Source organism: Phaethon lepturus, unplaced genomic scaffold (assembly GCF_000687285.1).
Source record: "Phaethon lepturus isolate BGI_N335 unplaced genomic scaffold, ASM68728v1 scaffold4422, whole genome shotgun sequence".
Lineage (NCBI taxonomy): Eukaryota > Metazoa > Chordata > Aves > Phaethontiformes > Phaethontidae > Phaethon > Phaethon lepturus.
In genome coordinates this window covers 18,772-43,140 of record NW_010522448.1, presented here as the reverse complement: position 1 = coordinate 43,140, position 24,369 = coordinate 18,772, and the positions used below count along the sequence as shown (strand labels likewise).

At 40.4% G+C, this 24,369-nt stretch overlaps 1 protein-coding gene across 1 annotated transcript in view; it reads left to right on the top strand.

The window, feature by feature from the left end:
• GOLIM4 (golgi integral membrane protein 4) overlaps positions 1–23,588 on the top strand; it is a 33,047-nt gene extending 9,459 nt beyond the window's left edge. Inside the window, exons 2-16 of the mRNA XM_010281804.1 lie at positions 5,585–5,659; positions 6,905–6,954; positions 7,695–7,748; positions 8,267–8,417; positions 9,752–9,834; positions 10,425–10,508; positions 13,445–13,612; positions 14,433–14,765; positions 15,867–16,105; positions 18,126–18,205; positions 18,707–18,819; positions 20,036–20,203; positions 20,947–21,015; positions 23,025–23,105; positions 23,430–23,588. Coding sequence (XP_010280106.1) covers positions 5,585–5,659; positions 6,905–6,954; positions 7,695–7,748; positions 8,267–8,417; positions 9,752–9,834; positions 10,425–10,508; positions 13,445–13,612; positions 14,433–14,765; positions 15,867–16,105; positions 18,126–18,205; positions 18,707–18,819; positions 20,036–20,203; positions 20,947–21,015; positions 23,025–23,105; positions 23,430–23,588 — 1,907 coding nt within the window. The remainder of the gene's footprint in view (positions 1–5,584; positions 5,660–6,904; positions 6,955–7,694; positions 7,749–8,266; positions 8,418–9,751; positions 9,835–10,424; positions 10,509–13,444; positions 13,613–14,432; positions 14,766–15,866; positions 16,106–18,125; positions 18,206–18,706; positions 18,820–20,035; positions 20,204–20,946; positions 21,016–23,024; positions 23,106–23,429) is intronic.
• The last annotated feature ends 781 nt before the right edge of the window (positions 23,589–24,369 follow it).

Below are 24,369 nucleotides of genomic sequence, written 5' to 3'. Positions count from 1 at the left end.
GTGTAGACCCGCTCTGCGTTGGGCGCACCGTGCGGCAGGACGTCGCTCTGGTGTGCAGCTAGCTGCCTGCTCTCAAGCTACTCACACCCCAATCTCCATAATTTGCTCAAGTCCCATTCTCCTGTTCTAGTTTCTTACTGGAGTACTGACTATGTTAGAGGAACAGATTTATGTTAATCCATAGGTTGTTTTTGGTGCAGGATCTTTGAAAGCAGCAGATGTTAATGCTTTCTCCTTGTGCAGTTGAAATCGGTGGTAGGTCTATGACAGACACTACGAAACCCCTGGATATGTAGATCCAGATATTAAATGCAAACTTCTCTATTAAAATTATTAACATTCTGAGCAACATGAGTGACTAGAGAACTATGTCAAAGCAGTGGTTAATTGTAAGCACAATTGCCGATGCATAATTTAGTTTGCTAGGAGGGGTTCTGCCCTTTTGCAGTGACTGGCTGTAATTTGGCAAAGCTATTACTTGATCATTCTTTGCATGAGTAAATTGAAAAGTGTAGGAGTTTGTTTTACAGTAATGTAATTGTCATACTGCATGCAGTCCTAGTTGTGGTTTTCAGTGAACAAAATGAGAGCAGACCATCCCTGCCTGTATGCAGAATTGTTCCCCAATTAAGCCAGAAGAATGCTTGTTTTTCCACGCGCGATTGGTTTTACGTTATCTTGGCTTCTACTTCTGTCCTCTTTGTATAAATTCAAAACAGAAAACTTCAAGGGCATAAAATATGAAACAGCTTCAATATTTTGTTCAATATATTGTAAATATGTTGTGTTCTTGTGCTATAAAACACAGTTTTCATAGTCTTTATTGTGGGAATATTTCTGTTGTTTCTTAGATGTTTGCAATATTACTGGACTATCTGTTCGTTGCTAATATTGAGAGTCTTTGAAATGAATGGAGGGTATATGGTGACCACTATGGGTTGTACTCCGGTGGGGAATCCTGATGCTTGTCCAGGAGCTACCTGCAGTTTGATAATCTGTTTCTGATAACATTACCAGTAGTGAAATAGTGGATCTCCTTGTTTGAAGCCAGATTCACTGACTTAATCATATACAGAGCTGGAAGCTTGGAGAGCAGGTCTTGCTGTATTAATAACGTGTTCTCCTAGCATGAAATGTTAGCATCAGATGAGTCAAGAAGTCTTTTCTGAGATAAAAATTGTAATTATTGTCATTGGACTAGAAAATCTGTCCTACATCCCGTATTGAAGGGATTCTTCTTTGGCTCATGGAAATGCTTTACTCTCAGCAGAAAAGCTATTTGCATGGGTTCACATTTTAAATGGTGCTATTTGCAGTGGCACGACTTGGAAATTAACTGTATTTTTTATAACAAGTCTATGTTCTACAGACCTTCATAGTGTTAGTAGAAAAGTGCCATTGTGGCTTACCGCACACTGCTGGTTCAGTTCAACTCTGCCACAGTCTGAGAGAAAATAATGTTAAATGTTGCCAAGACTACTGAAATCTGTTTTTAAATGAAAAGTATTACTGTAAACTTAGAGAAAGATTGCAGAATTGCATAAGAAACAATAACATAGAAATTAATAACATTTCTTGCATCATGTATATTTAAATCCCAATGTAATCTTAATTTTCAAGTACTTAAGATAGTGGGAGCTGGGATATTTTAGACTCTGGAATCGTGCTTCTGACAGACCAAAATACCAAAGTGACACAGTTGCAAAATTGCTAGTAAGGTAAAATAGGAAGTACTTTCTTTTAAATATACAGTAATGGCTTACTTTGCTTAATAATAGTTTTACTGCTTAGAGGTGCAAAGCAAAGGTAAGAGAAATAACCATGACTGTTAAATAAGCTTGCTTTCATCACATCGCTTGACTCCTGTGTTGCAATTAACGTTCAGCAATGGTCAAAGTGGTGTAATCTTCTGAGAACCTAGAGAGCGTCACCCCCCTGCCCTCTCCTCCTCTTTCCTTTCTGCATGAGAAAAATCCTAAGTGAAAGACTTATGTATGTAAGTCTATTGAACTTTGTTTCTATGTTATATTTAAGCATTTTGCAGAAACCAGTACAAAATTAAGAACTTACCCTAGGAAGAAACTATTTGTGAAGTGCCATGTCGGTCCATCACTCCAGTAGGTATTTGACAGATTCCTTATATAAGTGCCACTCCCCAGCTGGGAAACCTGTAATGGAAAATGTGTTTTTCAGTGTATTTATTTCTTTGAGATTCTTGCTCAGACATCTTCTATCCAGGCCGGTAGTGAGGAAGAAGAAATCCCTGCTTTAGTAATGAGCCCTGTATTTTGGACTCTTGCCTAAGAAGTTCCTGACTGGTGGGAATAATTTATATTTATGGGAGATAAACTCCTATATATATTTATGAAATCTGACCTGTAACCTGCTCCCAAAAGGAGCAAGTGAGTAAATATGGAAGATATGTTTTCTTAATAATTATTCTTAATCAACATCTTCATTACATTGCACGTTACGGACTTCTTATCAGAGAAGAACATTGCTGAACCAACAAGCAAATGAACTAGAAAGGGAGAGGGGTAGGAGGAAGTTATTCTTAGCCCTTTTTTGGCCATCTGAAAGGCTATTCTAAGACGTTGCCAGCTGCTTTGCAGTCTTTCAAAGGTTAGCACACAGAAGGTAGTAGTGGGGATGCACTACCCAGCAGGGATGTAGAGACAGTGCTTGAAAGTGCGGGTGGAGACAGGAAAGCCAAAGCTCAGCAGAGATGCAATTAGCTGTGAAAGGCATAGAGCACCGTGGTCCCCAAAACCCAAACTGTTGCATTCTCTTTCTCCTTTCTTCCTGCCCTTGTCATTAGGAGTTTGTTGTGCAGGTTCCCCCCACCCCTTGTGAAAACACCAGGAGGAGCCGAGGAAGGTACACTTGCAGACAAAGAAGTGAAATGGAAAATGTTGCCTCTGAATCCATTTGTGGTTTAGTCTGTTTGCCAAAAAGCCTGTTCTCACCCCGATGCCATGGGAGGGGAAACCCATTATGGATTTTCATTTCTCTCCAGGGTTGCTATGCTACAACCACTGTTCCTTTTGCAATGTAATTTGGCATTCACAATCTTCAGTGCCTAGATAAAACCATTACTGTAGTGCTGCCTTTTTTTTTTCTTCTCTGAAAGCTTACTTGCTGATGACTGTGAATATTCATTACATGCTTGTTTTGTTGCAGAGGATGTTGATACATTAGTTCATCTTGACTGATGCCCCTGACTTCAGAAGATAAATAGCAGAGAGAGGTGACAAGGATTGATTAGCAGTCCAGCTTCTAAGCCAAAACATAAACCCTTGTAGGTAAGCCAGTAGCTAAATAGCCTGCAGAATGCACCTTGGTGGAATTAAGAACATGTTTTAAGGTGCAAGAGGAGTTTTCTGTGGCTGCCAAGGTACAAATCTTTATTTGATATTTCCTGTTGAAGGCTTGTGTTCAACGACGATTTACTTCTCAGAAAACGAGTTTCCTAGTTTTGAAGGAAAAATCACACATTGCATTAATACAAATTAGTAACTCTTTAAAAAAGAGTGCAAATTGTAATTTGGACAGTGAAAGGTACTTGTGTTAAACTGAGCTTGAACAAATATAATTGTACATTAGTGAGAGTTTTAATTAATATCTTTCCTTTGCTGCAAACTTAGGCTGTTTCAGATAATGATCTTTCAATCTGGTGAGTCATGAGGAAGGGGTAAATAGGGACTGATGTGCCCCATTGCTTGTGAGGGACATCTGAAACTAGATGTTCACAACACAAGCTGAATGAAATGCTCCTTTACTGGCAGCTAAGTGGTGGGACTCTCTGCCAGAGGGTGGATACAACACCCTTGTTGGATACAACAATTAGACAAATTCATAAATGTAAATTCCATTTTGGAATGGTGCACACAAAGGACCTGCAGGCAGTCAGTCTTTGGGAACCATAAATTGCTGGGAGACGGTGCCAAAGAAATACTGTAAACTCATTGTGTGTATTCTGTTAGTCACCTGCTCTTGTCAGGTCTTGAGAGATGGCACTGTGGGACCATGGATATGACCGAGAGTAGTTGTGACACCATAAAAAAATCTAGAAATAAGGTTATGTCTGCTTTCTGTGATCAAACCTGGAGCAGTCCGCCTCCTGCCATGCCACCCAGCATTCCAGGTCACTGCCAGTCTTCGCTGATGCTCTCTTAAAAACTGTCTAAGCAGGCACTGCCACCAGGAGAAATTGTTCCTCACCCTATCCCCAGCTGCTAGGTCCTGCTGTCCCATCACCTGTAGCAGTAGGAGCAAAGGGAAGGACAGTGTGAGAACAAGCAGCAGAACCACCTCTTCTGGTAGCAGCGTCAGCTCAAAGGGCTCAGAGTTTGGCAAAGATGTTGGAGCACCTTTCCAAAAAAACACATGCATTTTTTTGTAGTCAGTGACCCCGCTGGAAGGGACAGCTACACACCGCATGACCCACTGCATGACCGCTGTTGCCTGGTCTGCTGAGGATGTTGCAGGTTTTGAACGGTGCCCCTAAAACCTCAGCCTGTTGCTTTTTTGGCTGAAGAGCTGTACATAGACCACTTCTTCGTTCATCTCTAGACTGGCATGTGGATGTTTGGACTCTATAAGAGAATGCATAAATGGATTTAAAAATCAGTGAAGATTACATTGCACTCTCAAACAGGAATGATTTCCTGACAAGCAGTCTCTGATACCCTAGCCTTGCCGAGAAGCATCTGGTTTAGCTTTATACGTTAGCTATCCCAGCCCTTCAGATGATTTCTTTTGTTCTTCCTGCCTTCTCCCCTTAACTGTGGGGGTGGGAAAAACCCTCAAAAAAGCCCCAAATCCTCCTCAGATGAAGTGAAATCAGAGTACAGGGTGCTTTAGCGTATGTATACCTGCTGTCAGAACATGCTTACTAAGAAATGCAGGACATTCTACCTAAGCATTTCATTGTGCAGCCTGTGGGTCTTCCACAGGGCTGTGGTGTAAACAGCTGCTGTTATCCAGACTTTACAAAAAAAGATCGCGGAAAACCGAGTTGTCCCAAGTTTTTGGAAGAATTTAGGAATGGATCTCTGGTTCTCCATGTCTTAGCCTAAGCAGCCTGTCTAGTGTACTACTGCACCTTTCTAAGCCATCCTGCTCTTGTGCACTTCTCTTCCCTCCTTGTGACAACTTGTCTCCTGCAAGGATTTACCCGGGCAGTAAGGTTGTCCCGTCGTCTTTCCTTGTCGACAACCAAGGGACAAGAGAATGGAAGCATGGGAAAATGCGTACCTGCTCACGTAAGAAGGAAGGAGTTTTGGTAGCGTTTGTGTAGATCCACCATAGCTGACTGTTTCCATAAACAAATCGCGTACATGGTTATCACATTCTATGTTTATGCAGTGGAAATAGCCCAGAATTCAGGATCAGTAGAGCATGCAATAAAGAAAAAAAGTTACTGTCCCAAATGATGCAAACAGTCCTGTATCCTATGACCTCATTCCACTTGTATTTTCTTGGTACATTCCGTGCCAATGCTCTCTGGGTGTGCTGGGGGTGGGTGGTGGTTTTTGTATGTATTACTTTTAAAATGAATTGTGTACAAAATTTCTCTTTTCAGTTGTATATGAGCACAGGTCAAGATTAGAAAAGTCATTACAAAAGGAAAGGCTTGAACATAAGAAAGCGAAAGAAGGTAAAAATGTGCTTTTCACTTTGACGTTTAAGATAACTTGATTATTTTAGAAAGTAACTTCAGATGTATTTTGTTCAATTTTAAACGAGTTACCAAGGTATAACACATTAGCAGGACCACCTTGGCAGATCTGTGATGGTCTTTTTAGCACATCTTTTTAATTTATTTTTTTAATCTAATCTTTTAAAAAAGTAATCGTCTTTTCAGTTCTGTTTCCATGAACCTAACACATATGTAGAGTATGGGCATGTGTAAATCCTGTTCTGGCATGCTGAACATGTAAAACTTGTACCAACACCATGGGATCTTTTCCTGCATTCCATCAGTGTGAAATTAGACTATGAATCAGTATTTTTACACATGCTTCAGGGTAAACACATGTTTACATACCTTTTTCTGATTAAAACTAAATTCTAAGGGTGCGTGAGGGCGAGATGGTGGCACACATTGTATTTCTTACCCATCTGCCCTCTACGAAACTTCAGCAGAATGCAATCCTTGGAGTTTTCTCCGAGTCTTTTGTTGTTCAAAATGCACTACAATTTTCAAAGTAAAGCCTGTATTCTTCCTAAAACTGGGGACTCAGCGCTGAATTAAAACAACTGCTTTAGCAGAGGTTAAGAACGTGTAAGATTATTCTCACTGTGCAGTTCTCGATAGCTTTCTGGTGCCATCTAGTGTAGAGCTGTCCCATTGCTGGGCAAAAGCCAGTCGGTGTTTTCAAGTCCTGGAAAGAGGATCGAGGAACAAAAGGGGAAATTTTTTTTTATTTAAACTTAGTCTAGACTTTCACACTTCTTTAAAGTACAATTTTTTTTTTTTAAATCCTAATACAAGAATACACAGTTTATAAATGTCCTTTTGCTTTTGAATGATGCCACTGAGTCTCTACTGAGAGAGTTCATGTAACAGATTTACTACCCATCTGTAGTCTTAAGCCAGTACCCCCTATATCTCACACAAAGATAGGAAACTTTATGATGAAAATATTTTATGAAACTGTGAAACTTTTAAATGGAAATATTTTGTCAAAATTTGAACATTTTGTTAAATTCTTTGTAATTTTTTTAAGATCTTTTGGAAAATTGTAACTGCATAAGTATTCAGCTCTTAAGACAATTTATGTGTAACATAACAGTTATGTTATGTTTTTTTATATTTTTATATATTTTTTAGAATCTGTATTTAAGTACAGATTCTAATCTTCCTGTTTTTTTCATCAGTATTTTCCCTTTTATGTTGTAGATTTTCTTGTTTATAAACTAGAAGCACAGGAGACGCTAAATAAAGGAAGGGTAAGTCATCATTCCTAGTTCAAGTTTTTAATAGTTGATGCTATTTGAGTTGCAAGAAAAAGAAAATGCTTTGCAATTACTACTGTTCAAAGAGGTCTCACAAAACGCTATTTGAAAGAGCGCTCGCTTACTCAATTTCTACTCTGCACGCATTAAGTGCTCTGCAATTCCTCATTGCTTGAGCTGTAACAGGAGATCCTAATATCTTTCCAGAAAATTAATTTAGAAAATATCCTGCTGTTGATATTATGGTAGTTCAAACATAATGTTACCATTTTTGAAGGGAAGGGAGAATAATAAGGCATTAGAAATCTTTTTGTAGCTTAGTCCCCAGGGAAAAGTACAGTGACAACTTTCTAACACATGGTCTTGGAACTGGGAAGTATAAAAACATCAAGAAACTTTGTTTTATATACCAAGTGCCAGAAGGAAAGCTGTATCTGGCAAAGGACCCAGAGACCTGTAGAGAGCTCTTTATAAAGCAAGTAAATCAGGATTTTATGGCTACTTCATGTTGAAACTGGGGAGCAGTTTGTGAGCTAAGTAACCGAAGTTAAAATACATTGTTGCTGCAGGAAGTGCCGAGTATATATGCTTGCTATGTCCCAAAGCAAATGGAGAGATTAGTTTGTTTCCCGGGAGTTATGTCCCTGGGCTTGTGACTCCCGAGTAACTGTGTGTGCAGAGGTTAGAGGAATGACAGTGGTGTTCTGTTTAACACTAGTGTTTTCATTTTACAGCAAGACTCAAATAGCCGATACAGTGCACTGAGCGTCCAACACCAGATGTTGAAGGTAGGTCACGGAGATACCCACTTTCAGAGGACGCTAGCATTCTGCCACGGCAGGGAGATACGGCCTCACTGGCTCCTGGTGGTTCACTCCAGATTGTCAGTACAGCGATGGTGCCTTCCTCTTACAACAGTACCCTTAAAAGATGCTGTACTGCAGTTTTTCCTAGTCAGGCTTTCCAGTGGGTAATTTAATCTTACCAAATGCAGTTACTTGTGTGGAACGCTGACTTATCAGACCTTACATAGTTTGGCATGTAAGGAATTTCTTAGACACATTCAGCAGCTCCCAATGGGACAGTGCAACTGCAGGGTGAGGTGACGTAGCCCTAGAACAGGAGACTGCTCATCACAGAGATCATTTTGTGTTTGAGAGGAGCTGCAATATGCATGCTTTGAATAATAATCTTCTTGTTATGAATGCTTCCTATTCATCTGGACTTATTTAACAAATTGCCAAAGACAATATTTGCCAGATAAGCAGATACCGAACTGTTCCAGTGTCCAACTTGGTGTTTGCAGAGTCAACATGAAGAACTAAAGAAACAGCATGCTGACCTTGAGGAAGATCACCGAAAACAAGGAGAAGAGTTTAGCAGAACATTCAGTGATCACAAGGAGCGATACTTACAACTGCAGCAGGAAAAAGAGCAGGAGATCTCTAAGCTGAAGGGTATATGCAACTTGTATCTGGCTGCCCAGATTAAAATGTGTATTTGTCATTGTGTTTTGTGTGATGTGAGACAGAAAGGCATTGTCTCTGTTCTCATGAACAGGTCATTCATGCATTTTATGCCTCCTGATAAGTTACATTTTATTGATGATTTTCTGTGTCCTCTTTCTGAAATCTATTCATATGTGTGCTTCGTGTTTCTATCTAGATTAGAGAAATAGAAAGAAACACAGCACTTAAAAGCCTGTCACGTGTCACTGGCTGGTTTATCCAGTCTTTCATTTTTAGTTCTAAGACTTGTATAAACCTGGAAAAATTGATTTGCCTCTTTACTCTTCTTTTGTAAATGAAAGGCAATCGAAGAACATTTGTGTCTTCTGTCAGAAATTTAATTGTGTGTCTTTATGAAGTGACTTTATATACATTTTAGACCTCATTTTCTCTATATGTATCAACTTCTTTGAAACATGTTGCACCTGTATACTTGGGCGATGAAGTATTCGTTTTTGACTCTTGGCATCCAGTTTCCTATTAGAGAGATTCTTTGCAGTTTGCAGACCTCTTCAGTCCTAATTACACAATTGCAAAGAGCAAAAGGATGGGTCTGCCCGCATCAAGGGCCTTCAGCCGCTTTCTGCCCTGTGTCACTAACACATGAGTTAGTTTTGGAGCTGCCTGCGGTTTTGTCTGCACAGTATTTTGCAGGCAGAGGCTGTGTTTATTAGTTCTGCCTTGGCACCACACCAGTGAAGTCCTACAGCTAGCTCTTGGGCTGAGCTGGATCGCAGCCTAGCAGCTTGGAGTGTGGGAAGAGCTTGCCTGTGTCTGCATGCAATATTCCACATCAACATAATGTAAGAAGTGGGAAGAGAAGCCCCTCTCCCTGGTCCCAGAACGTAAAGCTTTTTGAGTACCCCGGCCATCTGGGCACCTCTTTCAAAACAATAGCCTAGTCCTACGACATAAAATTCTTGCTACCACATGCGACGTGGGGGGAGAGAGGAGGGTGGCTTCCTCTCTGCATTTTAAAGATTCAGATTACCATAATGAATTTTGCCGTCTGCAGTCCCCAGCATGAACGGTGATGTATTATTCCCGTTGCAGATTAGGTGCACTAAGACAAAATTTAACCATATTTTACAATTTTCTGCTTGAGAATGTCAAGCTTTTCATAGGGCTGGGGAAAGATGTCACGTAAAGAAGCCATAGAATTACTCTAATCCATTTTTTACTACAGCAATTGTGTATGATTTTATGTAGTTTGCGTTATAGTCTTAATCTAGTATCATAAATCTGACCAGGTTTAAATTCTGCATGTCCTTTCTTTTAAACAGAATCCCTGTATAATTTACGGGAGGAGAACAGACAGTTGAGAAAAGCTCACCAAGACATTCACACCCAGCTACAAGATGTCAAGGTAGGCTTTGCTTTGCGGGCAACCTTGAAGACCTTTAGGAAAACCAAAACATTTTCCCAAGTTTTAACAAGCTAGAAATGGGCTATGCTGAAGATTTGTAGCTTCTGTTATGTGGCAAAAAGGAGAGGAATATGGCCCGGCTGGATTTCTTGTCTTTTGCCACCTGTGCTTTAGGTGCATGCTTATTTGACAAAAACAAAGAATTGGAAGAGAAATATTTAATATAGAAATTGGAACTGGAAATTTGACTTTGCAAGTTAAGAGTTGTGTTTTGGCAAACTAAGTTTGCTGAAATGAATGTTTTCCAGCTCTATTTTTTTTTTTTTAATGTTCATCAACATCTACTCCAACTCTTAACTTTATTTTAGTTACCCAAATTCTGGCCTCACAAATTTTCTTCCGGGGCATGCTCGCTTTCTCTGCGTGTTTAATATGCATTCCATGTTAAATAAATAAATGCTGTCATTCCAACTCAGGATTTTCTTTTTGAAATAAACTGAATTATCTTCCTAGTTCAAAATCCCCCAGGCTACCTAACTTACCTTTAGAATGAACTTTGTGAAACATGTAATGTTCTTCTTTTTGTGTAGCAACAGCATAAGAACTTGCTCTCCCAACACAATCAGCTTGTTGTGACATTGGAAGACCACAAGAGTGCACTAGCTGCTGCACAGGTCAGAAAGGAAAGCAGCTTCTGCTAGCTCTAACCTTCCTAAAACTTGTTTCTCCTAGTTCAGCTGACTGTAATGTTATGCATGTAGCCTTTCGCATGTGGAGTTCGCAGTTAGCACCATGCTGCACACTGCAGGGAAATGCATGAGTTAAAGGGGTGCTCTTAAGAAGAAGCTGCAGCTGCTCATAGGGCTGTCAGAAAATAAAAACCTGTATTACAGGCCCGAGAATGCATGTATTGCTGATAAGAAGAGTATCTCTGCTTCCATGAGAGCTGTTGAATACCTTTCTTTCTGTCTTCTCTGGAGGAACTCCTATTAGTTTAACGTCTCACGCTCTGACATTCATATGTATCACTTACAAAGACCTGGTATACTAGAAAGTCTGTTTTCTGTGTATGACTGGAAGGTTTATAATATACATCAGGGCAACAGAGGTAGAGCATATATGGAGGAATGTAAACTCCAAGTGGAGCTCAGTTAAAAAGAAGCAGCAGTATTACCTTTCTTAAATGTCATTTTCAAGTGAACTATCCATGAAGCATGAACTTTGTTAGACTATTGCAGATTCATTCAGCTGTGCCAGTACAAGCTGTGTAGGCCACAGGGAATCTGAAAGTAGGAGTAATGTTGGAGCGGAGGAAGACTATTGGTAAAAGATCAGAGGGAAAGGCAATGAGGCAGCGTGAAGTTATTTTTATTCCTGACTAATTTTCTTCGTTTCAGTAGTTTCATGGTCCACAAAGTTATTAGCAGTGTTAAAAGCATTGGATCTTCCCCCCGCCACAGTTCTGCTTGTTGTGCATGTCAATATGTGTAGATATTAAAAAAAAAAAAAAAGAAGAAAAAAAAAAAAGAGAGAGAGAGAGACCAGGGAAGTCTTATAGACTAAATACATGAGGAATCTTAATTTCCAGTACTAAAATGTGCTGGCAGCTAGGTTTAAGCTCTTCTCCCACTGGCCACGCTAGCTACTTGGTATGTTTTTGCTAACATCTGAAATTCCACAAGGGCAGATACATGGTCTGATTTAAGGATCACCAAATCCAAAGGGAAGCTCCGTGTACTTCTTCTGGCTTTGACTGAGTTCTTTAATTAGAAAACCTGTGTCACACAAAGCCTTTCTACCTGCCATCAGAATGTGGCTATTTATCATATGGAGAACCTTTCCTTCAAGGGAAGGGTCTTGCACATTCTTTCAGAACAGAAGGTATTTAGCACAGTTGCATAGTTTCTCCTGCAAACCAGCTACAGAAAGTTCACAAGGGATTATTGCTTAGAAACACAGCTCGATAAATGACCCCTCTATTTCTAGGTGTATTTTAGACATTAAATATCAGTAGTCAATACTGCACTAATGAATTTGTGACCTGAATCTTTAAGGCATTGTAATCTTTGTACTTTTCCATACCTCAAACAGCCAGACAGATTCATTATATATTTTTATAAACCCTGTCTTTCTGCCAGTATTAATACCTTTTAAGCTATGGCCTTGAATCACAATGTTCAGCTTAATGACTCGTGCAGCGGAACGGAGTACTTTTAATTCTGATCTGGACATGCACTGTTTAAATATCCTAGTATATTAGTCTCTCTGCGTGGTCAGTGAGTGTGTGGGGGGGGGAATCAGACACCTGCGTATTAGTCTTATGCTAAGTAAATGCTGTTTTTTTCCTCTAAAATCTCTTGTTGGATTCTCCAGCAGTTAATCAGGAAGCAGAAGTATCCCTCTGGAATGACAAGAGTAATTACTGTGCATTCTGCTTTGCTTTTAGGCCTGTCTGTTTTAGTGGATGCCATAGTCTTTTGAAGATGCTTCGAGGTGCGTCTAGCTTCGGAGCTGTTATGCATTGCATCATGTCAATCTGTAGCACTGTGGATATTGTTTTGTATGAGTATTATGCATTGTACATCAATGCATCATGCCTGTCTGCTGTACTATTGATTGCTATGATACCACATAACACACTAAATGACATACACAGTCACCAAGTAGAAACTGTAGCCAGTTTTTAACGTGAATTTTAAAAAGGATTATGAAAGGCACCTCTGGCTTCAAAATGGGTAGTAAACACACCCAAGATCTCCGCTGGAGCAAGACAGAAACCCTCTTGTGGGGCACCACCTTTTGTATATGCAGCTGGTCAGCTTTTATAAATTCTGTCCATCTCAAAAATTTTACTTTTCAAGATAATCTTTCTTGTACGTCTGCTGTATAGACTGGGACTGCTGTATCAACCAGTCTGCATTCTCATACTGGGCTTTAATGCTTTTTGAAAGTATCTTGATCTTGTACAAAGTTAAACAGCAAATACATTTTATTATTGCATTTCAGGAGGAATTTAGATATTTACATTTTCTTTCTTCTTTTTTTTTTCTTTTTTATTTTCCTTCTTTTTTTTCCTTGCTCTTCACCAACAGTGTACTATGATTTTCTTTGCCTCAGTCCTTTATGTTGGCTGTTGTCTTGTGTAACACCTGTCTAAATGTTGAGGATCTGGCATTTTCATGATGTGTATATATACTTCAAAGCTACTGTTTCTGGAAGAACTGTACTTCTTTCTACCAGCAAAGGAGAAGTTGTGGTGCTCTTGATTTCCCTTGCTGCAGTCTGCCAAGGAAACTGCATCATCCCCTTTTGACAGTTCTCCTGCTTGGCATGAATAAATCAAATCTTCATCTTTGTCCCACGGAGGTTTTTCTAATATATTTTGTATGCATGTGCACTTTGGCTGAAAAGACTGTGATGAATCAATGCTATCTTAGTGTGTGGAAACAACCAATTTTAAAAGCTCCCATCCCTTCTCCTCCCTGGTATTTGCTCTGATGTGGATATCAAGTCTTTCAACCATATGTCTTGCCAGCAAGTTCACTCTGGGGTGACTACATTTTATTCAGGAATTGATTTGGACACGCTATAATTAATGTGTTGACTTTAGTCCCAGGTGGAGGAATACAAACAGTTGAAGGACACGCTCAACAAAATGCCAAGTTTCCGACAGCCTGAGAAGTCAGAACAATCACATGAGCAACCAGAGGTGCAAGCACCGTCTCCCCACAGTGACCTCCCAGTGCACCATGAAGCTGCGGCTGAAGAGCGTAAGGAGGTATAACGTACTGACTGGCTACAGACGCTCTAGGAAATGGTTCTTATTCAGAAAAATACTAGCTATGTGCTTAACTTCCATTAAAGCGTATGTTTAATTGTACAAGTTTGTCATTTCTTGAGTAAAGTAGTAAGGAATAGTTTAATCTTGCTGAGTAGTAGAAAAATATATTCATGGTGGCCTATTTTACGACTGTAAATGCACTTAAAACTGGTTTATGTAAACTGTTCTAAGAAGTTGCTAAAAATCTTAAATTTTTGAATAATAACCTGTCTCTAAAATTTTAGATACCTCGTGTTACAGAAAAGCTTTAATAAGTTCTGAAGAAATTGTCGTTCTGCGTTTTATAAAGTTTCAGTGGCATGCTTAAGTCAGTATACTTAAAATTGGCACGTTAGCCCATGTTCAAAAAGACATAAAGCAAAGCTGTGGGTAAAGACTAGAAGTTGCAATATCAGTTGTGGTTTTGTTTTACAAGAGTTCTTGGCCAGAAGAACTTGCAGGGAATAAAAATACAAAGCTTCCTTTGTAGATACAGAATTGTAATAGTTTTGTTCCACTCCAGATAAAACGAGGCTTAACCTGCCTTATGATGCAATTGTACAACACCTGGTGTAGCTGTGCAGAGCCAAGAATCAGGTATTGATATCATTTGGCAGGAGGAGTGGCTTCATCCCAAGCAGGCATTTGGCTCTCCTGACTACAGCTTCACTACTGCAGGCTGGAATAAAGGCATCCATAACTGATCCTTGGCTCTCTTGAAACAAAATATGGAATCCATAATATCTTGTGCACACATAATTTTGTGTGTATTTGGCAGAATGAGAAGCCAAAAGAGAGAGAAGAAATAAATACCCAGGAAAAAGATGATGGAGCTGAACCCTTTCATCTGCAGAGAAGGGCTAAGGAGAGCCAGCATGCCAAAGACCTAAATATTCAGGAGCAACAAGAAGCTGGAGAGGATGACGAGCAACGTGTTGATCAAGTTGAAGAGGAACGCAAAAAAGAACTTGAAGAGGAAGAAATGGAGCAGGCAGGTCAGCCCGAGCACTTAGAGGAGGAACAGGATCAAGTACCAGAAGAGCATCAGTGGAAAAAACAGGAACAGAAAGAAGAAGAAACCAACATGTTGGGTGATCATTTTCATTCAGAGGTATGGAGTTCTTCTTTTCTACTAATTGATTAGATTTGTTGTTTACAAGGAGGCATCTCTTATCATTGCTGGCCCTGTATTGCACTTGCCTATTTCTAGGTAAAATCAGTGTCATATTTATAGAACATTTGGGATTCAAAGCACTTGGATGCACAGGATTCAGGCTCAACTTCAGCACACACATACTGCAGTGCTTGCCAAATGAAGTTGAATGAACATTAATTCTGCTGATAAAAAGCAACAGATGGAATAAAAGAGCAGTCAGGTTGAATTCCATCTTTTACTTTAAATTTGAGGCCTGTGGTAGCTGATGGGAAGAAAACAGCTGATGAGAATGAGACTTATCTTCAGCACCTTGATGAAGAGCTGTCCTGCTTTACTAATTTCATACATCTCAGCAAATTGCAGTGTGTTTCCTTGTAAGATATACCCACCTTCTGTAATCATGTCTCCATCCTGTCATTTGACAGGAAATTTTAACTGCAAGATGAACATGACTAAAATAGCCAGGGGAAATCAGTGCGCAGCAATGGCAAGCCTTGCTCTATGCAGCTCTAAATAAAACCAGCAAATCCTGGATTTACATTCTAGATCAGATCTCCGGTGGAAAATACATTTTACTGATCTCACCTTAGGCTTTGTAAACACTCAGTCCAAGATTAAGATCCACTGTATAACTCCAGTGTGATGAGAAGCCATTGTTGGAGAGGTGCAGTAGATTAGAACAGCAGCAATAGGTTAAGCTGTGACACTGGAATTAGTTTAAGTAACTGCTGGCTGTAAAAAACGTGCTATATCTCACTTAAGGCTCAAAGCAACCCCAACTGAAATTACCAATTACATCAATCGAAGCACGTTTGCCATCTTAATTGTCAGCCATCAAAACTTCCCCATGTCCTCTACAAACGCCCCAGCACTTCCAGTCTGTGTTCAAAAAAACCAAACTTTAAGCAGAGACAAGAAAACTTAAAGTAACTTTGCTGTAACTTTGCCTATTGCATGTAGCATCTGCATGTTTTTCCCTCTTGTCACAGGTTTCTGCATGCTTGTTTCTGATCATTGAAATTACGATAAATCTATGACTAAACATTTCTTTGACAGACAACATCAACAAAAGCTGTAGCAAAAAGACATAAGCCAGCTTATGAACAGCAACTAGAGCAGCAACATCTTGCAGCCCAAAGAGCAGAGGAAGCCAATCAGCTACGAGAACATCAGGAATCGCTACACCAGCAAAGACTGCGAGGACAGCTATTACGGCAGCAACAGCTTCAGGAAAAAGAGCTTCAGCTGCAGAAACAGGCAGAACAAGGAGAAAAACTCTATAAAAACCGGCTAAGGTTAAATTTTTACATGAGTTTGTCACGGTCTGTGCTCTAGGTTTTTTGTCTTCCACTGTACCACCTTTGAAAAGAAGGTGGTTTAATGCTATAAACCAGACTGCCCAGAAACTAAATTCAGTGAGCCTCACCTCCTTCTTTCCAAGGCTAAATCCTATTGCTATTTTAAGGGTGTGGTTTTTTTTTTTTACTATTCAAACCTCTGAAGGCTGGAGTAATGAGTGCACATGGCCATGCACATCCTTGGGAGAGGTTAGGGGCTTCTGGCCTACAATGCCCCTTGTCTTAAATTAGTAATTATTTTGTGCTAAGTAGCAATTACGATCTTGTAGTACTGAGGAGCTCCAATATCAGATATGCATTAAGTACCTAAGCTAAAGTTCCTCTTAAATGTGAGATGCTCTTTCCAAGTAATTCCATGAGAACTCCCATGGTGGGTGGGATTGTTGACCTGCCAAGGGTAGGCAGGCTCTATAGAGGCATCTGGACAGAATGGATGATGGGCTGAGACCAACTGGATGAGGTTCAACAAGGCCAAGTACTGGGTCCTGCACTCGGGTCACAACAACCCCATGCAACGCTACAGGCTCGGGGAGGAGTGGCTGGAGAGCTGCCTGGTGGAAAGGGACCTGGGGGTGCTGGTTGACCTCTGGCTGAATATGAGCCGGCAGTGTGCCCAGGTGGCCAAGAAGGCCAACAGCGTCCTGGCCTGTATCAGCACTAGTGTGGCCAACAGGACAGGCAAGGTGACCGTGCCCCAGTACTTGGCACTGGTGAGGCCCCACCTTGAATCCTGTGTTCAGTGTTGGGCCCCTCACTACAAGAAGGACATTGAGGTGCTGGAGTGTGTCCAGAGAAGGGCAATGGAGCTGGGGAGGGGTCTGGAGCACAAGTCTTATGAGGAGCAGCTGAAGGAACTGGGGTTGTTCAGTCTGGAGAAGAGGAGGCTGAGGGGAGACCTTATCGCCCTACAACTAACTACCTGAATAGGAGGTTGTAGCATGGTGGGGGTTGCTCTCTTCTCCCAAGTAACAAGCGATGGGGGATGAGAGGAAATGGCCTCAAGTTGTGCCAGGGAGGTTGAAACTGGATATTAGGAAAAATTGCTTCACCAGAAGGGTTGTCAAGCATTGGCACAGGCTGCCCAGCGAAGTGGTGGAGTCACATCCCTGGAGGTATTTAAAAGACATGTAGACGCAGTGCTTAGGGACATGGTTTAGTGGTGGACTTGGCAGTGCTAGGTTAACAGTTGGACTTGGTGATCCTAAAGGTCTTTTCCAACCTAAACAATCCTGTGTTCAATGATTTCAGGAAAAACCAATGTCCTGTTAGTGTCATAAGTTTATTGTGAATGCAGTTATATTCATGATATTGTAGCTTCCACATGCCTTTCACCCTCCCTGTCATATTTCCTTATGCTTCTGCTTAGTTTAAAATTGTTAGTGACAATTTTTTATTTTTTTTAATCTTAAGCCCGTTGAATTTTCTTTGCTGAAACATTGAAATACTAATTATTAACTTGACCCGTGTTCTAAAAGGAGCGCCTTTTATAAGTTGATTGATAGTCAAAATATTGTGTCCTGCAAGAACAACCACACAAGTAAACCCCTTTCAAGATGAAAGCTAAAACTGCTTATTCAACAAAATAACTGATCCATGTAGTCTGTCTTTAAGACCGTTTACCTTGAGAGGTTGTTTGCTTCCAGTTCATAGTATTTGTGCTTTGATTATGGGATATACTAGCCTAGGAGTTTTGAAAATACAAGGCAGATCCCATTTGATACATAGAAAAATACAAGCACAGAAGTTAGTATAGTAGGACAAGAAAGTTTTTGTTCTATAAAGTATCTCTTCTTTCAGGAAGGGTGATGTGAAAAAATGTAAGGTAATGGAAAGCTAAACTGGAACCCATTCTGGCAGGAGGTGGGAGAGGCAGAGAGGCAGTAGGATGGTTTGTTTACTAAAGCAAAACCACACCTTTTTGAAACTGAAATGATGTATTTGCATTTAATTTTCTCAGCCAACAGGCTCGTTATGATAACATGGACCATGATATTGTACAAGGGGAAGAAGAGCAAGGTATTCAGGAAGAGGAAGGAGGTAAGATAAAATGTATGTCCCTACCATCTTCACGGGTTCCCTGTGTACTGCCTTTCATGCAAGGTTTTAATATTCATTTCATATCCAGTTTGGTTTCAAGGGAACTATACACTTGCAATTTAAAACCAAAAGCTCAGATAACACTGGCTGAACGGACTGAGTGAACTACAGGAATTACTAAAGATCATATCCACATATCCTTTCATATCTGAAAGGAAGAGTGTCCTTTTGATTGAGGTACTAGGATAGAGCTTTGTGGATCTTGGTCACATTCCTGGATTTGCCTATGTTTTTGTTTGATATCTTCAAATTATATAATCTTTCAGTGTCAGTTTTCTACTAGCAGTAAAACAATTCTGTCAGCATTACATGTTTAGGTAAGCTCTTTGGGTAAAGGCTGCCTACTGCTAAAAGCACATCTGGAAGCTAGTATATAGGAGACTGTTAAAAAGGCTAACTAGAAACTGCTGTAATACAATAATAATATCAAAAATTTGTCAGCTTATGGACGTGACAACCAGCACCAGGATGAAGGTGAAGATGATGATCAAAATAATGCAAATGAACAGCAAGAACCAGAACATCAAGTAGAAAATCAGCAGGCTGATGAATCTGTGAGTATGAATTAAGATGCTATGGATTGCAGTCGTTACTGAAGTGAAAACCCAGAGGTCTCATCTAACATAATTGTGCAGTACAGAAGTAAGATGAACCAGAGGTCTGCTAGGAAGACAAGTTTGACAGTTTAAAACTACATCCAAGATCTATTTAAAGTTGTCCTTAGTGATTTGGGAAGAAATGAAAAAAGCTTCCTTGTTGGAAGCAAGCTGTTTTTCTGCATTGCTTTGATCTGTGTTTTAGGTGGAATAAAGGATTTGGACTTCTCTAGGACTTGGACAGGTAAACTTGAATTCAGAAAAATAACAGGAGTAACTTACTGGTGGTCAGTCAAAAAGCGTGGTGACAGTATATGAAAAATACTTTTTCATGCTGTCATTAGTTAAGAGGGTAAGAGCCAACTCAATAGCCACTGAAACCAGCTGGAGTCAGCACAGAAGTGGTGTGAGATCCTGAAAGAGGCCACACCTCAGCACTGAACGCAGCCGCGATATCGAACGCACAGAGATCTCGATGCAGGAGATTCAGTTCTGCGCCTTGCCCCAGGTTCCATCCTACTTGGTGTTGTGGAACATCAGGCATATCATCTTCACTCCCCTCGTACTCAGCAAATTAAGTTATATAGTAAATATTTCTGAAGGATCTTTAACTTGTCAGCTATAAAGATATCAGAAATGCTTTTACAGAATGATAAGCAGAAAGAAAATGCTTGCTTTCTGAATGGCAAAGTATGATGAGAAGTGAGTGTTGTTTTCTTTTGTTTTATTATAGATGCAGACAAGGTCAATATTGCAGGACAGACTGGTACTGAAAGATCACATCAGCTCTTTTGAGCTGTGAGCATTTAAACTCTTATCTTTTTTCACCTGGTCTTATCAGGCATTGTCAGTTGTCAGATAGTCAACAAAAGAAGTTCAACAGCCAGTGTGAAATAAGTCATCAGATTCAATCTGGTTTTCAGCAGACAGACACCATCCTGCAGTTCTGTCTCTATTCAGTGCTGAAGTACTTTTTCTTTTGAGGAACTGACAGTTCTGTACTGGGTGGGGGTTGATCTGGTGACCCCTGATGCCTGCAGAGAGATTCCAGCTGGTTTCAGTGGGTATGGACTTGGCTCTAATGCAGCTCATGCTAGGGAAGCTCTCAAGTGAAATGGAATTTGACTGTGAGATAAAAATATGTATTTAACATTCACTTCTGAAAATTTTACAGAAGGCAGCCATGGAAGATGTGAACCCTGCTGATGACCCCAACAATCAGGGAGAAGATGAATTTGAGGAAGCTGAGCAAGAGAGAGAAGAAAATCTACCAGATGAAAATGAAAAGCACAAGCAAACCAGTCAGAAACAAGGACATCCGGGAATGGAAGAGCACCTAGTGGTCAGTAAAGGGAAGGGAAGCATCTGTGGGTCCTCTTTAAGGACAGTGTAGCACAGCTTCACAAGAGAACACTCAACTTTGATTTTTAAAGATCTCTTTTAAGCCATATATGACATGTGCAGGTGAAAGTGCGGGATTACTCTTGGTGGTACACTGGTAGTCTTTCACCACTGGCTCCACTCAGCGAGGTTCTGTAGTCTCGTAGTTCAGGGCCCCTGCATTTACTTTCACACAAGCCCCTGGAAGAACAATCTTCATGTTCATACAATCTTCACGTCTTCCCACAAATCCCTTCTGTGCTGCTTCTATGCCATCAACATGCCATCAACTGTAAGTGGTGGTGTCACTTTCCTTCTACATCCATTGCAGTGAATGCTGCGCATTTCAACCGTGTTTAAACTGTAAACTCCTCTAGGCAGAAATAATCTGTATTTTACGACATTGGTCTTTAATGGTGTGAATATTTCATTGTCTTCCTGCTTAGTATGGAAAGGCTTGCTTTATTCTGTGAAGTGATTTTTATTATAATCATTCTGCTGTCTATTTTTTAATTTAGGGCAGTTCTAAATCATGTAGCCAGGCTATCATTAATGCTAATGAACGCACTATAACTTCTTAATGCTGTTATTGTTACTTTAGCTTTACATAAAGTTTTAGTTCCAGAACAAGAAGCTTTAACCTTCAGTGTTCTGAAGTTAACAGGCATGCACATAGAGCTGAATTTTTATATGTTCTTTCTGCAGATGGCAGGAAATCCTGACCAGCAGGAAGATAATGTGGATGAACAATACCAGGAAGAAGGAGAAGAGGAGGTAAGAAAACAGACAAAAGGCATATGTGGACTCAGGTAGCAGAGCACATCTCCATTAATGTTCAACGTTGGTATCTTCTGTAACTGCAAAATGAACCCAAATAGCTTTGTCTGACTTTATGAAACCTAGAAGTCTTTGCCATTACACTGCTGTCCACTTCTGGACACGTTTAGTGTTACTCATGCTTATATGCTGCAATCACAGTATTAGTTGTGCAATAATTGAAAAGATTAAGCCATTCACAACACAAGGAAAAATTCCTGAAAACCTCATTAACTTTGCATCTCTAATCATGCACTGCTGTTCCGGACAAACTGCTTCCTTGGCCAGTTACTTAATCTTTAGCTCTGGCTTTGATTTATCTCCTCAGCAATCCAAGGTGTGTAAACCCCAACTATTCATGGAGCCAAACAGTCAGGAAGCTGTTAGCACATTGCTTTGGACTGGAGGAGAAAAGGAGGGGAAGGGACTTTCTCCATTCTATGTTGAATGGCACGCTCGTATGCATGCATTAGCATAGCTGCTCTGCAGTTCTTCAATACATAACCTAATCAAGGGCTATTTTCTACTTCATACATAATGATTTACAAAAAGCGATCGAAACGGCTACTCATTACTCCCTTATGGGGACCACTTTGTCTAGGGTAGCTGGCGTGCACTTAGAATTCACCAGTCCAAAATCAGGTTACTTAAATCAAACCAGGTCATTAGGAACTGGTGATAGTTGGCCTTTGGCAATTACTCTCTGGCTTACAGGAAGTAATTTGATACATGTTTTATGAAGGACTGTGCTTACTGGAAGTATTAAAGAGTCAGCAGTGATTGAATGAGCAATCAAGAAAGAGTTGGGATGCTGTAATTAGAAATAGTTTCTTTAGGAGGTTGACTCAAATACATTGCTGTTCAAATCTTTTCCATCCGTCCTCAATGTGATCCAGGTTTGATGGCTGCCTTTCTGCTGGCAGCAACACCTGACCCCAGAGAACTTCTTCACAAGCAGCTTTGCCTCCTGTGGGAAGCAGCTGCTAAATACACTCTCCTGGCACTGACATTGCTGAGAAGGCTGCTGCTGCTGTTCTTCAGGGGAATGTGGTGGCAGCTGCTAGAGGGAGGGAGCCCCGGGGAGAGCAGCAGTCTCATCCTTGCTCTTGGTGGCAGGGGTGGGTGGCAGCACTGAGTGGCGAATGCTTCCCAGCCAGGTGAAACAGCTTTTTGCCGTGGGGAGAGCTGTACGGCCTTACTGAAGCACCTTACCCAGCTTGCAGGACACGGTTTGAAGCAGACATGTGTAACGGCATTCTCCAAAAGAAAATCAAGTTTACTTTGAAAAGCATGCCTCTCTCAAATTTGCACCTAAACAAGAATTGATGTGGAAGTGAGGGAAGGTGCTGGCATACAAGCAAGAAGGGATAGATCAAGATCTAAACATCTGGAAAACAGAGGCAGCATGGCCTGCTCTCTCTCCAAGGATAGAGTTGGAAAAGGTTTTCTTCACTCCCAATCTCCCCCCTTGCTCTTTTGTGGTTTTCCAGGGGCAGCTGGCAAAAGGATTGCTCAACTGCTGGGAAAACGGACAAAGTTACCATTAAATACCTACATCGCATATCGGAACCAAAATAGTTCTAGGAGTCTACAGTAGGGTGGAAGTGTCGGTAATGACTCCTTCCTGTGTCGTGACACTTTCACTGTGAAGGACAAGGAGAAAATACTATATATGTAAAGTTAAAACATGGAATGGAAATCTAAATCTAAATGCTGCTGATGAGAGAGTCTGTGAAAAGTGTCGTTAAATGTGGTCTCAGAGGAAGTTACTTTCCTGATGGGGTGGGTTGGGTGGTTTGGTGCTTGCTTTTTTTTCCCCCTCTTTCACCTCTCCATGCCCTCTCCTCCCTTTCTTTTGAATCTTAATTCTGTAAAAGCATAGCTGTGAAAATGTGTCTACATTTATGCCACAGACTAGTTTTTTTTAAAGGAAATTAAAATACACAGAACATCTCTGTGCTTTCTAGATCCAGGAAGATTTGACTGAAGAGAAGAAACGAGAACTGGAACGCAATGCTGAAGAGCCATATGGTGAAAACGACGAAAATGTAAGTACTGCGTAAACCCACAAACTCGGAGACATGATTAAGCACTTAACATGTCACAGTGACATTACATAATAATTTAGATCATAGACCTTGAAATTTCATGCTGTCCCAACTTCCCTTTGCTCATCCTTCCACCCCCACACCCTTTCTTGCTGCCTGGAGGCTTCTGGAAATCTTTTCCTGTTTCTGTCCCTCAGCTCTAACAACTCCAGCTGACAGTCACTTTTCCTTAACTTCATCTCATTGCCCCAAAATAAACTGTAAGGAAACTGCCAGTTGCACTGAATTGTGGTTTTTTTTTTTTTGTTTGTTTTCCCCGATCAGGCAGATGAAAAAAATAACAGAGGGGCAGATCGAGAGCAAGAAATGCAAGAAGAGAACAACCAGAAAGAAGTTCATGAAGAAAATTATGAGGAGGAAGAGGAAGAGGAGGAGGAAGGCAGAGCTGTTGCAGCAAAAACTCGTAGACGAGGAGAGATGTAGTGGTCTTAATTTTTTTTTTTTTAGCACAGAAATGCCTGGGGTTTTGTGGGTGTGGTTTTTTTTTTAAACCAACAACTTTTTTAGGATATTTAATTTAAAAAAAAAAGTTTGTGTTTTACACTTCTTACTTTTCTATTAGATGCTCTCATACGTTTATATGAATATGATATTTTGATACTCTAGATTAGGATTTCTTTTCTATTAAAGCTGTACATAAACAGACATCATATAGGTTTAATTTTTTCTAATTCTGGGCATGTTTCATAAAGGCCATCTTGGAATACACTTTCCAAGTCTGACAGAGATGTTGGTCTAATTTCAGATACATTCAACATCTGAGGGATTATACCTAGTGCCTAAACCCAGCTGACATTAGTCACTCCAACTCTCGTTGTCTTTCTTGACACAACTTTTATGACTAATGGTTGGCCATGCTGCCCGGCCAGGGCACGATCTGCCGTGCTCATAGAGGCCCACGGGTGGTTTTGTTCATTATAATCCATGAGATTCTTCAAATGCTTGAAGGTAAGCACATGCCCAGCTCCTTGCAGGACCAGGCCTTTTATAGGTGCAGAACAGTTATAAAATATGCAAGCTTTACAAGCCTTCAGAATACAGCCAGGTTCACAGCTGTTTTTAGCAGCTGTTTATATACCATTAAATTATGCATTTATTTTAATGAGCATACCTAGGTACTTCAATTACATGCCGTACGTAGCAAATAATGCAAATGGTGGTATGCTGAGAGGAGATGTGAGCTAGAAACCAATTTAGACTTGAA